At 62.3% G+C, this 14301-nt stretch overlaps 1 protein-coding gene across 1 annotated transcript in view; it reads right to left on the minus strand.

The window, feature by feature from the left end:
* Nucleotides 1-14029, minus strand: part of FERMT3 (FERM domain containing kindlin 3) — a 17053-nt gene extending 3024 nt beyond the window's left edge. The window contains exons 1-7 of the mRNA XM_051833101.2: nucleotides 13891-14029; nucleotides 13288-13461; nucleotides 11068-11301; nucleotides 10856-10975; nucleotides 10601-10769; nucleotides 10375-10477; nucleotides 17-124 (exon numbers count right to left, since the gene is read on the minus strand). Coding sequence (XP_051689061.1) covers nucleotides 17-124; nucleotides 10375-10477; nucleotides 10601-10769; nucleotides 10856-10975; nucleotides 11068-11301; nucleotides 13288-13447 — 894 coding nt within the window. The 5' untranslated portion in view covers nucleotides 13448-13461; nucleotides 13891-14029. The remainder of the gene's footprint in view (nucleotides 1-16; nucleotides 125-10374; nucleotides 10478-10600; nucleotides 10770-10855; nucleotides 10976-11067; nucleotides 11302-13287; nucleotides 13462-13890) is intronic.
* Nucleotides 14030-14301: the final 272 nt, after the last annotated feature.

Below are 14301 nucleotides of genomic sequence, written 5' to 3' on the forward strand. Positions count from 1 at the left end.
CGGGGACCCCGGGCACCTGCAGAGCCGCGAACACCATCATCTCCTCCTCCGTACAGTCGATCTCCTCCAGCAGCAGGTCCCAGCGGGCCTGCTCGTACAGCTGGGTCAGCCGCACCGGGTCTGTCTGCGTGGGCACGAGGCTGGTCAGGTGCAGCGGTCCCCCAGGCCCCGCCTCCCCAGCCTGCCGGCCCCTGCTGCTCAGACAGGTGGCGCTGTTCCCCCGGCGTGGCTGAGCCCACGTGTGGCACCTGCCAGTTCTCGAGGGAGACCAAGGCAGGGTGAGCCACGCGGGGGACAGAACTGTCCACGACATCGCTCCCACGAGACAGCTCGCCCACGCCCTCCATCAAGGGCAGCACAAGTGTGATGGTTGATGAGAGAACGGAACGTGGGGAAGCGATCCGGGAAGGCTTCCCTGAGGAGGTGACATGCTGCGCAGAGATGAGTGGCATGAAGGAAGAAGATTCCAGAGAGAGGGGACAGGAAGGGCAAAGGCTCAGAGGGGTCCTGGCTGCCCTCAGAAGAGCTGGGACCTCTCGGGGGCCGGACCAGAACTCAAAGCAAAGGCATCAAAAAGGAGCCTAGAAAGGTAGAGAGAGGGAGCCACAGCAGGTGAGGGAGTGAGCTCAGCAGACACCCGGACAAACGGGGACCAGAGCCAGGGCCGGTGTGGGGCACCGAGCTAAAAATGGTGAGTTAAGAGGAAGCGGGGGACTGGCATGCGGCGTAGCAGGTAAACTTGCCGCCTGTGGCGCTGGCATCTCGTAAGGGCACCGGTCCCATTCGAGTCCCGGCTGCTGGGCTTCCAGTCCAGCTCCCTGCCATGGCCCGGGAAAGCAGTGGAGACGACCCACGTGCTGGGCCCCTGCACCCGCGTGGGAGACCTGGAACAAGCTGCCGGCTCCTGCTCCAGCCTGGCCCAGCCCTGGCTGCTGCGGCCATTTGGGGAGTGAACCAGCAGGTGGAAGAAATCTCTCCCTGTCTCTCTTTCTGCCTTTCAAATACCTAGATAAATCTTTAAAGATAAACACCGAAATCTTTAATAGCCTTTACAGAAAAACAGAATGCTACCTTTTTTAAAAATTAATTAATTAATTTAGGGGCTGGCACCGTGGAGCAGTAGGTTAATCCTCCACCTGCAGCGCTGGCATCTGATATGAGCGCCGGTTCTAGTCCCGGCTGTCCCCCTTCTGATCCAGCTCTCTGCTGTGGCCTGGGAAAGCAGTGGAAGATGGCAAAAGTCCTTGGGCCCCTGCACCCACGTGGGAGACCAGGAAGAAGCTCCTGGCTCCTGGCTTCGGATCAGTGCCGCTCTGGCCATTGTGGACAATTGGGGAGTGAACCATCGGATGGAAGACCTCTCTCTCTCTCTCTCTCTCTCTCCCTCCCCCCATCTCCTCTCTCTCTCTCTGCCTCTCTGTAACTCTGCCTTCAAATAAATAAATAAAATATTTTAAATTTTTTTATTTATTGAGAATGCTACTTTGGTGATTGTGGGGCAGAAAAGATTTTTTTTTACAGGACACAACACGTTTTGTTTTTAATGTATTTGAAGGGCAGAGAAGCAGAGCGAGCGAGCGAGCGAGCTTGCACCCACTGGTTCACTCCCCAAATGTCAACAACAGCCAGGTCGGGCAGATAAGCCAGGAGCCCAGAACTCCAGATGGGTCTCCCAGGCGGGCGGCGGAGCCAGGGCTTCAGGCCATCAGCGCTGCTCCAGGGGCCACGGCAGCAGGAAGCCAAGTCAGAAGTGGAGCTGGGACCTAAACCCAGTGCTGTCCCAAGTGGCATCTACAGCAAACGCCTGCCCCGGACACAACATTTTTTTTTTAAAGATTTTATTTATTTATTTGACAGGTAGAGTTACAGACAGAGAGAGGCGGAGACAGAGAGAAGGTCTTCCATCCACTGGCTCACTCCCCAATTGGCTGCAACGGCTGGAGCTGTGCTGATCCGAAGCCAGGAACCAGGAGCTTCTTCCGGGTCTCCCAAGTGGGTGCAGGGGTCCAAGGACTTGGGCATCTTCTACTGCTTTCCCAGGCCAGAGCAGACAGCTGGATAGAAGTGGAGCAGCCGGGACTCGAACCAGCTCCCATATGGGATGCCGGCACTGCAGATGGCAGCTTTACCCGCTACGCCACAGCGCCGGCCCCAAAATGTTTTCATCACAAAAGAAAACACGGGGCTAGCACTGTGGTACAGCTGGTTAGGCTGTGACCTGCTACACGTTGCTGGTTTGAATCCCGGCTGCTCTGCTTCCAAAACAGCTCCCCCTGGTGTGCCTGGGAAGGCAGTGGAGGAAGCCGAAGTTCTGGGGTCCCTGCCGTCCATCGGGGAGACCTGGATGTAGTCCTAGCTCCTGGCTTCAGCCTGGCCCGGCACTGGCTGGTGTGACCATTTGGGGAGTAAACCAGCCAATGGAAGATCTCTCTCTGTAACTGACTTTCAAATAAATAAATAAATGCACTTTTAACAGATGTATTTATTTATTTATTTGAAAGGCAGAGTTACAGAGAGAGAAAGAAAGGGAGACAGAGAGAGAGGCTGGTCTTCCACCTGCTGCTTTACTCCCCAGGTGGCTGCAACAGCCAGGACAAGACCAGGAGCCAGGAGCTCCGCCAGGTCTCCGCGCGGGGGCAGGGGCCTGAGGACTTGAGGCATCCTCCCCGGGTTTCCCAGGGGCCCCAGGAGGGAGCTGGATCGGAAGTGGAGCAGCCGGGTCGCCAGCAGCACCCATGTGGGAAGCCAGTGCAGCAGCAGAGGCAGCTTTACCCACTGCGCCACCACGCCGGCCCCAGGAAATCTTTGTTAAAGGGGCGGGGGCGCCGGCACTTCAGTGTAGCGAGTAAAGCCGCCACCTGCAGTGCCGGCATCCCATAAGGGCACCAGTTTGAGACCCAGCTGCTCCACTTCCGATCCAGCTCTCTGCTACGGCCTGGGAAAGCAGTGGAAGATGCCCACGTCCTGGGGCTCCTGCACCGGAGGACGCTCCTGGCTCCTGGCTTCGGATCAGCGCGGCTCTGGCCATTGCAGCCAATTGGGGAGTGAAACAGTGGGTGGAAGACCTCTCTCTCTCTCTCTCTCTCTCTGTAACTCTGCTTTTCAAATAAATAAATAAACCTTTTGAAAAAAGAAAACATAGTTGTCTTTAACAAAATTAAGAGCAGCTGTTTGCCAAAGAAACCATTAAGAGAGTGAAAAGGCAAAGCAAAGCAAATAAACCCTCGACATATCCATTCGACAAAATGCTCATGCCCAGAATATACAAAGAGCATCTATAAATCAATAAGAAGAAAACCAGCTCACCATACAAACGGCTGAGAGCCTGCACAGAAACTTTACAAAATGAGCACCTCCAAATGGCTGAGAGCCGAACGAAAAAGGGCGCCACTGCGTCAGCCACCGTGGCAATGCAACTTAGAGCCACGTGACAGACAGATCCGTGTGTCCAGGCCGGTGTGCAGGGAGACACGACTGCAACGGGCACGGGGATTTCTGGGCGCTGGGAAAGTTCTAGAAGCAGATCATGGGGATGCTTCACGGCTGTGCGCGCTCACTACAAATCAGACTTAGTGACTCCTGGGGTCGGCGGGCTACGCTTCAATCAAGCGGCTCAGGCAACAAACAGGTTCCAGGCGGCACCGTCCCACACCCATGCGAACGGCCACCCGGAGACAGGATGCGGGCGGAGCCGGGCGACTCTGGCACAGGTCCAGGGGCGGGGAAACATGGCCCCTGCAGCTACACAGCGCCGGCCCAGCCTGGCGCCCGCCGCTCTTGGAATCCACGCCACAGGAGGCGTCTGCGCGCTCCCCAGGGGACCTGCGGTGTGGCGGCACCTCCGTGGCCAGAGCCCATGCCCGGCGGCAGTAGAATGGAAAAGCAGTGGTGGCACAGCGACGTCACGAGATGCTGGCCCAAGCGAGAAAATTCACTGCAAGTTTACGCGACCAGGGTGAATCTAACAGGGCCAGAGGCCGGGCGCACAGGAGTTCAGGCTGGGAGCCGGGGCTGTGGTGGAGGGGGTAAAGCTGCCGCCTGCAGTGCCGGTATCCCATATGGGTGCCGGTTCGAGTGTCTGCTGCTCCACTTCCGGTCCAGCTCTCTGCTGTGGCCTGGGAAAGCAGTGGACGATGACCCAAGTGCTTGGGCCCCTGCACCCATGTGGGAGACCCGGAAGAAGCTCCTGGCTTCAGATAGGATCGGTTCAGCTCCGGCCATCGCGGCCATCCGGGGAGTGAACCAGTGGATGGAAGACCTCTCTCTCTGTCTCTATGCTCCCTATAACTCTTTCAAATAAATAAAATAAATTTGTTAAACAACAAGAACAACAACAACAAAGTGGGTGATTTACCTTAAAAAACACAGTTGCAGAAATTAAAACTTCAATAAATATTTTGGAAGCTACATCAAGGAACTTGACAGAAAACAGGACAAGACAAAGAGGTGAGAAATGAGTCACGAATGTCCATGTTGCTCCTTCAGGAAGCCGATCAGGTCGAGGGACACGAGGAGTGGGAGAGGCAATGAGCCAGCGACTGCAGGGCGCTTGGCCAGGACGCGGCCAGCACGAAGGGCAAGGAATGCAGAAGGGACCACACAGGGCAGATTACCGAGCGGCTCTGGAGGACCAGGGGCTAAGGCAAGGATTCTAGAAGTTTCTGGCACCTCCCTCCCTTTCCAAGAAAAAAATACAACTGTCACTGGAAAATAAAAGCGACAGCAGACTTGTCCTCGGCAGCTCGGGCAGCTGCAAGGCGAATCCTGCAGAGCAGCGCGCCAAGGCCGGGCGCTGGCCCCGGCCAGGTCTCCCAAGGCCGGGCGCTGGGCTCTCAGCCTCCGCGTCAGGATGCGGCAGGAGGTCGGGAAGGGGACCGCGGGGCCTGGGGCAGCTCCGAAGTGACAGCAGCCGTGCCATGGTCTGAAGGGCAGGGGATCGGTGCCCTGCGCAGGGCGGAGCCTGCGGCTGGGGGCAGGGCGGGGCCTCTGAGCAGGTGCAGGGGGCCACTGCTGGTGGGCCCGGGCAGTGCGCACAGGCGGCCAGCGAGGAAAGCACGGGAAGCCGACCGAGCCAGGGCGTCGGAGCGGGCAGCGGTCACTCAGCGCAGCCGGGGCCGCGAGGAGGCAGGGACAGGGACGGCGCTGGCGCCCAGAGCCAACGTGGGGATCGGCGGCTCCAGGAACAGAAGGGCGCCTGGCACTGAGGAGCAAGCACCGACTCAAGAAATTTAAAAACAGGAGAACAGCCGAGAGCCGGCGGCTCTTGGACTCGGAGAGAGAGGAACAACCAGGCGCTGGCTGCCACCGGGCCCGGAGGCCCAGGCCCCCACCTGACCTCCAACTGGAGGGTCCACAGGACAGGGCAGGAGGCCAGGCCCTGCACAAAGTTCTGGAACTCTCACAGGTGTGTGTATATATATATATGTATTTATATTTATATATTTTTATATATATATTTAATGCTATCCCCAGTAATGTATTTATTTGATTCATATATCTATTTGTTTGAAGGGCAGAGAAGGAGAGAGAGAGGAAGAGATCTCCCATCTGCAGATCCACCCAGCTGGGGCTGGGCCAGGCCAAAACCAGGAGCCAGGGACTCCATCCGGGTTTCCCGAGAGGCAGGCAGCAGCGGGAGCAGGGGCAGGACCGACCCCAGGCCCTCTGGAGTCTGGAATGCAGGTGCCCGGAGCAGGGCCCCAACAGCCCGTCTCCGGCCCAGCCCCGCTCAGTGGGTGCCTGCAGGGAACCGCCTAAGGCCCGGGGAGCGCGGGTGGCGGCTGGGGCCGGGGGTTAGGCCACCGCTGGGGGCGCCCAACTCCCACACGGAAGGGAGTGAGGGCTGCCGTGCTGGCTGCTCCTGCTGACCCGCACCCTAGGAGGCACGTGAGGAGCCCACAGGGAATGCGGCTAATGGCACGCAGAGCATCCGACGACGGCGAGCTCAGGGAGCCCTGGTGGGGGGAGGGGGTGAGTGACCCCGAGACGCGAGACACCTGGTCCTGCCTCATCAGGGTTCACAATGAGCCTCGGAAGGCCCAGTCTCCCTGTGCCTCTTAACATGTCCTCAAATCAGGAAGACCCGGCAGACTGGGGCAGCGGGTGGCCTACAGTTAACATGCCGGTTAAAAACCAAAAATCAAATAAATCAATACAAATTTAAATATTAAAAAAAAAAGACACTGGTTAAGACACCCACATCCTGGTACAGGATTGGTGAGTCTGAAAGACAGAACTGGGCACGTCCGATTCCGGGTGGGGGAGGGGGGGTTAGTGCCTGGCTGCATGTCTCTCGGGTCTTCTCCACCTGCGCCCCCAGCCAGGAGGCCTGTGACTGGCTGTTCAGCTGCGACTTTGGGAATGGGGTAGCAATCGGACTCAGTGCACTGTGTGTGAAGGGAAGAACACTCTTCCCCGGAGCGCGAGCTCATTGTGCCCCTGGCCGTGACACAGCTCAAGTGCAGGGGCTGGCGTCGTGGCGCTGAGCTAAGCCGCCACCTGCGAAGCCAGCAGTCCAGAGTGGACACTGGGTCCAGGGCCAGCTCTTCCTTCTGATCCAGCTCCCTGCTAATGCGCCTGGAAAGGCAGCGGGAGGTGGCCCCAGGGCTCGGGCCCCTGCACCCACCTGGGAGACCAGAGTGGAGTTCTGGGTTGGCTTTGGCCTGCACCAGCCCTGGCCACGCAGCCATTTGGGGAGTGAACCAGTGGATGAATATCTCCCCTCCTTGCCTCTGCCTTTCAAATGCCTTTCTTTTTTTTTTTTTTTTTTTTGACAGGCAGAGTGGACAGTGAGAGAGACAGACAGAGAGAAAGGTCTTCCTTTGCCGTTGGTTCACCCTCCAATGGCCGCCGCGGCCGGCACGCTGCGGCCGGCGCACCGCGCTGATCCGATGGCAGGAGCCAGGTACTTCTCCTGGTCTCCCATGGGGTGCAGGGCCCAAGCACTTGGGCCATCCTCCACTCACTCCCAGGCCACAGCAGAGAGCTGGCCTGGAAGGGGGGCAACCGGGACAGAATCCGGCGCCCCGACCGGGACTAGAACCCGGTGTGCCGGCGCCGCTAGGCGGAGGATTAGCCTAGTGAGACGCGGCGCCGGCCGGTAATCAAATTATTTAAAACCAGTAATCAAAAGAAAAACATAGGGGCCAGTGCTGTGGTGTAGGGGTAAAGTCGCCGCCTGCAGTGCGGGCATCCCATAGGGGCACCAGCTCGAGTCCCGGCTGCTCCACTTCCGATCCAGCTCCCTGCTGTGGCCTGGGAAAACAGCAGCAGTAGGCCCAAGTCCTTGGGGCCCTGCACCCACGTGGGAGACCCGGAAGAAGCTTCTGGCTTCAAATCAGCACAGCTCTGGCCACTGCAGCCATTTGTGGAGTGAACCAGCAGATGGAAGACGTCTCTCTCTCTCTCTCTGCCTCTCCTCTCTCTGTGTAACTCTTTCAAATAAATAAATCTTACATAAACATAAAAACATAACATAAAACATAAAAGCAGTCAGGAAGAGACAGGCGTCGCACAGGACACGGAGAGTGACAGCAGACTCTCGGGGGCGGTGCACACGATCGAAGCACTCAGCAAACAAAGCGGCCGCGAAAGGAGACGCCCCCGTTAGAAGAACCTCTCTCGGAACCGAAGGCTCACCCCGCCCACAGGGGAAAGGCTCGTCACCAACAGATCAGCGCCGGCACAGCTGAGGGGTCCCAGGGGGAGGCGCAAGGTCCCCTCAGGCCGAGAGCACCGGAGATGGGCAGGGAGGGGCAGGCAGGACCGACCTGCGACAGCGTCCAGCGTCCAGCGCGCTTCTCAGGGAGTGGGCGGGTGGGCGGAGCCGCCCGTGGGGCCAGCCTCCCTTCCCAGGGACCGGCCGAGTCCCGCACACTATTTCTCTCTGGCCCCTGCTCTTGCCCGTGGGAAGGCAGTGGACGACGTTACGCCCCTGCCACCCATGCAGGAGCCCAGGATGGAGTCCCTGGCCTTGTCCTCAGCCTGGCCCACATCTGGCTGTGGAGGCCATACGGGGCGTGAACAGTGGATGGAAGGTCTCTCTGTCTCTCTCTGTCTCTCTCTCTCTCTCTGTAGCTCTGCCTATTAAATTTTTTTAAAGATTTATTTATTTGAAAGGTAGAGTTACAAAGAAGCAGAAGGGGAGGGGGAGAGAGACAGAGACAGAGACAGAGATGGAGAGAGTCTTCCATCCACTGGTTTACTCTCTAGTTGGCTGCAACAGCTGGAGCTGCGCCAATCTGAAGCCAGGAGCTGGGAGCTTCCTCCACGTCCCCCACATGGGTGCAGGGGCCCAAGGACTTGGGCCGTCCTCCACTGCTTTCCCAGGCCAGAGCAGAGAGCTGGGTCGGATGTGGAGCAGCCGGGACTCGATCCGACAGCTATATGGGATGCCGGCACTGCAGGCGGCAGCTTTACCTGCTGTGCCACAGCGCCGGCCCCACTCTAGCCATTAAATTAAAAGATATCTTCTGTTTTTTAAAAGAAAAACAAAGCAATCGTTGTGCTAAGTGACAGAAACCAGTCAGAAAAAGCCACAGGCTGTACAATTCTGGTTAAATAAGATGCCCAGGACAGGCACACAGCCACGGAGACGGAAGCCACCGGAGGGTTGCCTGGAGCTGAGAGGGTGGGGAATGACCACTGCCAGGCGTGGGGTTTCCCTCTGGTGAGGAGAATGTCCCGGGCTTCATGGTGACGCTTGCACAATTCAGGGTGCGCGTGGCGCTGATGGGTGTGGCCGGCAGCTGAGAGATTTCTCAAGAAAGCTGTCAGTGTGGGAACAGCGCCAGCACAGTGACGCCAGCGCTGGGCGCAGGTCACGTGCGTGGGCGCCGAGGGTGTGAGCCCCAGAGCTGGCGGGGGGGGGCGGTACGGGCTGGGGCGGGGCTCACGCTCGGGGGGAGTCACGGGCAAGTGCGACTCGGTGGTCCCTGTGCCACGGTGCTCCAACCCCTACATACACAGCCACAAAAAGTGAAACCGCAGAACCAAGGGCCCATGGGAAGGGATGATAAAGTCCTCAGTCCATGGCGGGGGTGGGGGTGGGGAGGAAGTGGCGGGGGGAGCCAGAGCGCCAGGGAGGGGCAGTGACGCGGGAGGAGGAAGGAGCAGAGAGGAGGCCAGCCTGGAGGAGGGGAGCAGGCGGGACAGGGAGGTGCCCCAGGCCAGGGCGGCAGGGCTGTGGCCACGGAAGGGGCGCCACAGGCAGGCGCAGGAGCCACGGGTGCAGACACGCTTCCTCCACGTTCTTGCCAAGGCTGGGAGGGGCCGGCGAGGGAGGTCCTGGTGACCCTGGCCATGGCCCCGGCTTGGCCCAGCACAGATGGGGAGACAGCACGAACGGGCAGCTGGGAGTTTGTCCAAGGGAAGACAACAGAGGGGTGTGTGGGAGCGACACGGAAGGATCCAGAATGGGAGGGGGCCTTCACAGTGAACCCATAAATGGGGGGAGGGGCCCCCGGACAGGCCAGGGCACCAAGGCCTCGTGCTCAGGGCAGGGAGCCCCGCATCCCAGATCAAAGCCCTCAGATCCAGCCCAGCTCTCTGCCTTGGCCCGGGAGTGCAGTGGAGGACGGCCCGAGAGCTTGGGCCCTGCACCCGCATGGGAGACCAGGAGGAGGCACCTGGCTCCTGGCTCCTGCCCGGCCCAGCCCTGGCTGATCCCGGCACTTAGGGGAGTGAACCAGTGGATGGCAGATCTCTCTTTCAAGTAAGACTCAGTGAGCATTTTGGAGAGAGCTCCCCACCAGGCACGAGAGGTGTGTGGGCCTTGGAGGCCTGGGCCTGGAGGCCAGTGGAGAGAGCAGGGGCACGGCTGTGATGCGCACTGGGAGGGGGCAGAGCCTCAGGAGAGGTGCTCCCTCGAGCAAACCACGAAGCTGGGCGAGGGTGGGTTGTGCATGCGGGCTCTGAGGCTGGGGGAAGCTATGGGGACGCGCAGGGCGGGGTCACCTCGGCAGGTGCACTTCCGGCGCGTGGGTGGGGACAGAAGAGGCGGGAACAGGTTTGGCCAGGGAGCTAGCGGGAGTGGGGGGGGGCCCTCAGGAAGCTGGGATGCAGCGGCAGGAACGGGAGCAGGGGCGCGGACAACTGTGCTTAGGCAGAGGGCGGGGCTCACTCGGAGGGGGCGTGGCTTGCGGGGCAGCCGTGGAGCGTGGAGCACTCAGGCGGGGAGGCAGTGGACGGACACGGCACGGCCCCTGCAAAGCTTACACGCACGTATGCCTGCAGGTCTAAGTGCTGCCCCCCACCCCACCCCCAGCACCAGGCCGTCCACACGCATCTGGCCGGCGGCTCCTGGGAAGGCAGACTCCCGCCGGCCCACCACTGGTTTGCATGGAAGGACAAACGGGCCCAGGCCACACAGCCCACCTTGGGGTCCAGGTCGAAGAAGCTGTAGTACTTGAAGCGCAGCCAGAGCGTGTCCCCGGCCTTGATCCCCTGCTGCATGAGACATCGCGAGGAGTCCAGCCACCTGGGGGCACGCGGACGGGGCGCCAGGGTCAGGGCCCGGGGGCCAGGTGCGGCGGAGGGCGGGGCGGGGCCTGGGACGAAGCCCCGCCCCAGACCCCGGGGACGCCCCGCCGGGCTGGCGCACCTGCTGTGGAGCTGGGTCTTGTCGGCCAGGGAGCCGGGCCGCGGCAGGCGCTGCAGCAGCAGCGGGTCCGGCGGCGGCTGGGGCCGGCTCAGCATGTGGTAGCAGGCCTCGGTCTGCGCGCTGTCGGAGAAGTGCGCGGGCATCCCCCGGAACCGCGCGGGCGCCACCCCTGGAGGACAGGCGGGGGAGGGAGGGGTCAGCCGGCCGCCCTCACCCGCCTCGACCCCCCCCCCCAGCCCTGCCCGCCTCGCTCACCGCCGGCCAGGACGACCCGGGTGAGGTCGTGCACCTCCTCCTCCGGCTCCTTCTCCTTCTTCTTCTTCTCCTTGCGCTCCGGGGCTCGCAACAGGGACAGCTCCTCCGGGTGCCGGATACCTGGGGGGGGGGGGGGGGGGCTGGGGCCTCAGCCGGGAGGGCGCCTCCCCCGGCCTCCCCGTTCCCCGCCCACCCCCCGCCCGGGCACTCACTGAGCAGGCGGCAGATGGCAGCCACGGCCTGGAAGAGGGGCTGCGAGAAGCTGGTGCGGAGGCGCAGGGCGCGCCGGTTGGGCAGCCGCAGGAGGACCGGCCGGTGCTGGGGCCCGAAGAAGAGGCGGGCGTCGGCCAGGACCCCGTACTTGTCCAGCGTCCAGTGGGTCTGCAGCAGCCACTGTCTCTTCTGCTCCCACCAGAGCGCGTGGTCCGACCAGTCCTGCTTGCGATCTGTGGGCCACGATGAGGGCTGGGTGCGGGGGCCTCTGCTGTCCCCAGCACCCAGCACGGCTCCGGGTCCCTGCGGCGAGGGGGGTGGTCCCCTCGGTTCCCGCCCAGGGCCACCTGCTCAGCCCACCCAGGGGCTCCAGGACGTGAGGACCCTGGCTTGGCTCCTGCTTACCCTAGGGCTTGTCAACACTTGTAGGTCATTGGCCGTGTGACCTTGGGCAATGCACTTGACCTCTCTGGCCTCACCTGTCCCGTGCATGAGGTGGGAGACTCGTCCGGCCCAGCCGGTGCCTGCTGCGTGCCCTGTCAGCACCTCACTACCAGGCGACCGTACGAGGCGTTTTCAAAAAGTTCATGGAAAATGTGTACTATGAAGCCATGTGTGGATTTCAAATTTTTTTTCACAAAGTAATCTAATCTTCTAATTCCATTTTCCATGAACTTTGAAAGGCAGAAAGACAGAGAAAGTAGGGGGTCTCCCACACGCCGGGTCACTCCCCACAAGCCGGAAATGGCTGGGGCTGGGCCAGACTGAAACCAGGAGTCAGGCGCTCCATCTGCGTCTCCCACATGGGTGGCAGGGGCCCAAGTAGGTCCAAGCACGCGAGCCGTCCCCCGCCGCCCCCAGGGTGCCCATTAGCGGGAAGCTGGATTGGAAGCAGAGCCGGGACCCTGACCAGGCACTCGGCTAAGGGATGTGGGCGCCCTAGGCAGAGTCGTAACCACTGCACCCAGCACCCACCCCTCCCGGAACCTCCCGAGTCCCCTCCGGCACAAGGAGCCTTCAGTGGGAATGAGTGAATTCCTGGGGACGCACGGCCTCGTGGCCGCCCTCCGCTCAGCACGGAGACCCAGGGGGCCAGAGCTGCTCTGGGGCCTGTGTCTTGTCCGTCTGTCCCTGGTCTGGGCCTCCTGCACCCCACCTTGACCTTTGCCCTGTGTCCATCCTCATCAGCCCCACGCCTGACTTTCCTGGGCCTGTCTGCAGCCTTGGAGGTCCCCCAGCACAGGCAAGGTGGGCATAGGCGGCCGGGACTCTCCTTACCACCCCCGTACCTCCTCTTGGCAACACCCCCCAGCTGCGGCACAGTCCCCTACATGGGGAGCCCGGTCCCTGCGTCTTGTCAAACTGCAGGTGCGCTCCCCGGCACAGAGGCCCTAATTCAGAGCCCCCAAGTCCCAGGTGTCCCCACCCCTGCTGCCCCCACAGATTCAGTGGCTTTGCTGGGTGCAGCCCCCTCTTGCGGCTCCAGGCCCTGTGGCCAGCCCAGGAGGCAGAGGACTGGTGGGAAGCCCCGCGTGACCCCGGGAGTCTGACGCACTCGGGGATGACTGGGCGTGGGGGGCAGGAGCGCCACGCGGAATGACCGGCCCCCACCCACATGGTGGAGCCGCGGGTCTGTCTGTCTGTCTCACGCCACCTTCAGGCCTCTGCGCTGCCCGGAGCAGGCCCGCGTGCCACAGACCTAGTGTCCCGAGGGACCCCTGCCTCGGGCTTCCGCTTTCACACAGCCGCTCTGGGCGCCCCTTCGGCTTCTGCCTTGTGGCCGGGCCGCCCCGGGCCCACTCCCAGGCTGCCCGAGAGGCCTCCCAGCACCCAGGATCCCGGCCTTCCGGCCCTGGCTATCTGCTTCCCGCCACCCTGCCGGGACGGTGATGCCAGCCTTCCCGTCCCTGGCCCAGGGCCTGGGTCTCTCCCTCTGACAGATACCACAGGCCGCTGTGTAACTTCCTGTGGGGGCAGGGCCCGTGCACCAAGGCTGGGCCAGCCTGCCGAGCGCTTCCGGCGCCTGGGTCCCCCCGAGCCGCAGGCCTCCCCCTGGTGCCCTGGGAGTGACGGATGGACCAGGCTCGAGGGCCGCGGCAGACCCCGCTGCGGTGGAGCCAGGGGGAAGCAGGGGAAGTTGAGGAAGTGTCTTGGAGCCGAGAGATTAGGCGGGTGCCTGAGTCCCTGGGACTCGGGGCTGGGGGGCGGCGGGCACTCACTGATCTGCTCCACAATCTTCAGCAGCACCCCGCCAATGTGCGACTCCCCGGTGACGCGGAGGGTGACGGCCTCGGCCTCGGGGTCCTCCTCGCCCACAAACACCCGCAGCTCCCAGGACGAGTCGATGTAGTCCCCGGAGGCCGTCTGCATCCCCGCCATGGCTGCGGCTGCTCCTGCACACGGGGAGGAGGAGGGAGACGAGGTGGGCGGGGCCCTGGGAGCCCGGGCAGGTGGGGGGGCCCAGACCGGCTGCGGGGGGGGGGGGGGGGCAGGCGCAGGACCCAGCAGGCAGCCTCAGCCCCTCCCCAGCACGAATGGTGGAGACCACCTTGACCGACCCACTCCCAACTTAGAAGAAAGGCCTGGGGAGAAGGGGCCATCGGGATCAGCCTGCTGGGTGCTGACCCGGCCCCAGCCCCAGGGCTGCCCACGTGGACGTGAACCCCGCTCGGGGAGCACTCCCGGTCCTGGCCCACGGCTCAGAGCCAAACATCTCGAACCTGACGGAGCTCTCCGGGGCAGAGGTGAGGGCCGGCTGCCGCGCCCAGGGACCCAAGGTTGGGAAAAGGGCCCTGGGCGCCTAGCTGCTGGCCAGAGCTTACCTTGTCTGCTGGGCAGTGGGGGCCAGTGCCAGCGGCCGGCACCCGGGCCTTCCCTCTGCTTTCTCTTTGAAGGGTTGCCTTATGACTGGTGGTTTGGGTTGGCTCCTCCCCGGGGCAGTTCAGGAAGCACAGACTCCAGGGGCCCCAGCCTCTGGCCCTGGAGAGCACAGGAAGCCGAGGAGAGTGGGGGCCCACGGCCCCCCCCCCACAAAACGCCCCCACCGCCTTGGAGGGAAGCTCAGCCCCGCCTACAGAAGCCCCCAGTTCGCGTTCAAGGCGAGACCCACCCTTGGGGGAAGCACCTCCCAGCTCCCGAGGGCTGGGGTCTCGGCCCTGAGACCTCACCGGGCTGTGAGCATGTGTGACACCTTAGCAACTTTGAGGATCCAGCGGGCCCAAGCCCCCAGCTGT

Source organism: Oryctolagus cuniculus, chromosome 1 (genome assembly GCF_051225735.1).
Source record: "Oryctolagus cuniculus isolate XC-2025 breed Fujian yellow rabbit chromosome 1, ASM5122573v1, whole genome shotgun sequence".
In the NCBI taxonomy this organism is placed as follows: Eukaryota; Metazoa; Chordata; class Mammalia; order Lagomorpha; family Leporidae; genus Oryctolagus; species Oryctolagus cuniculus.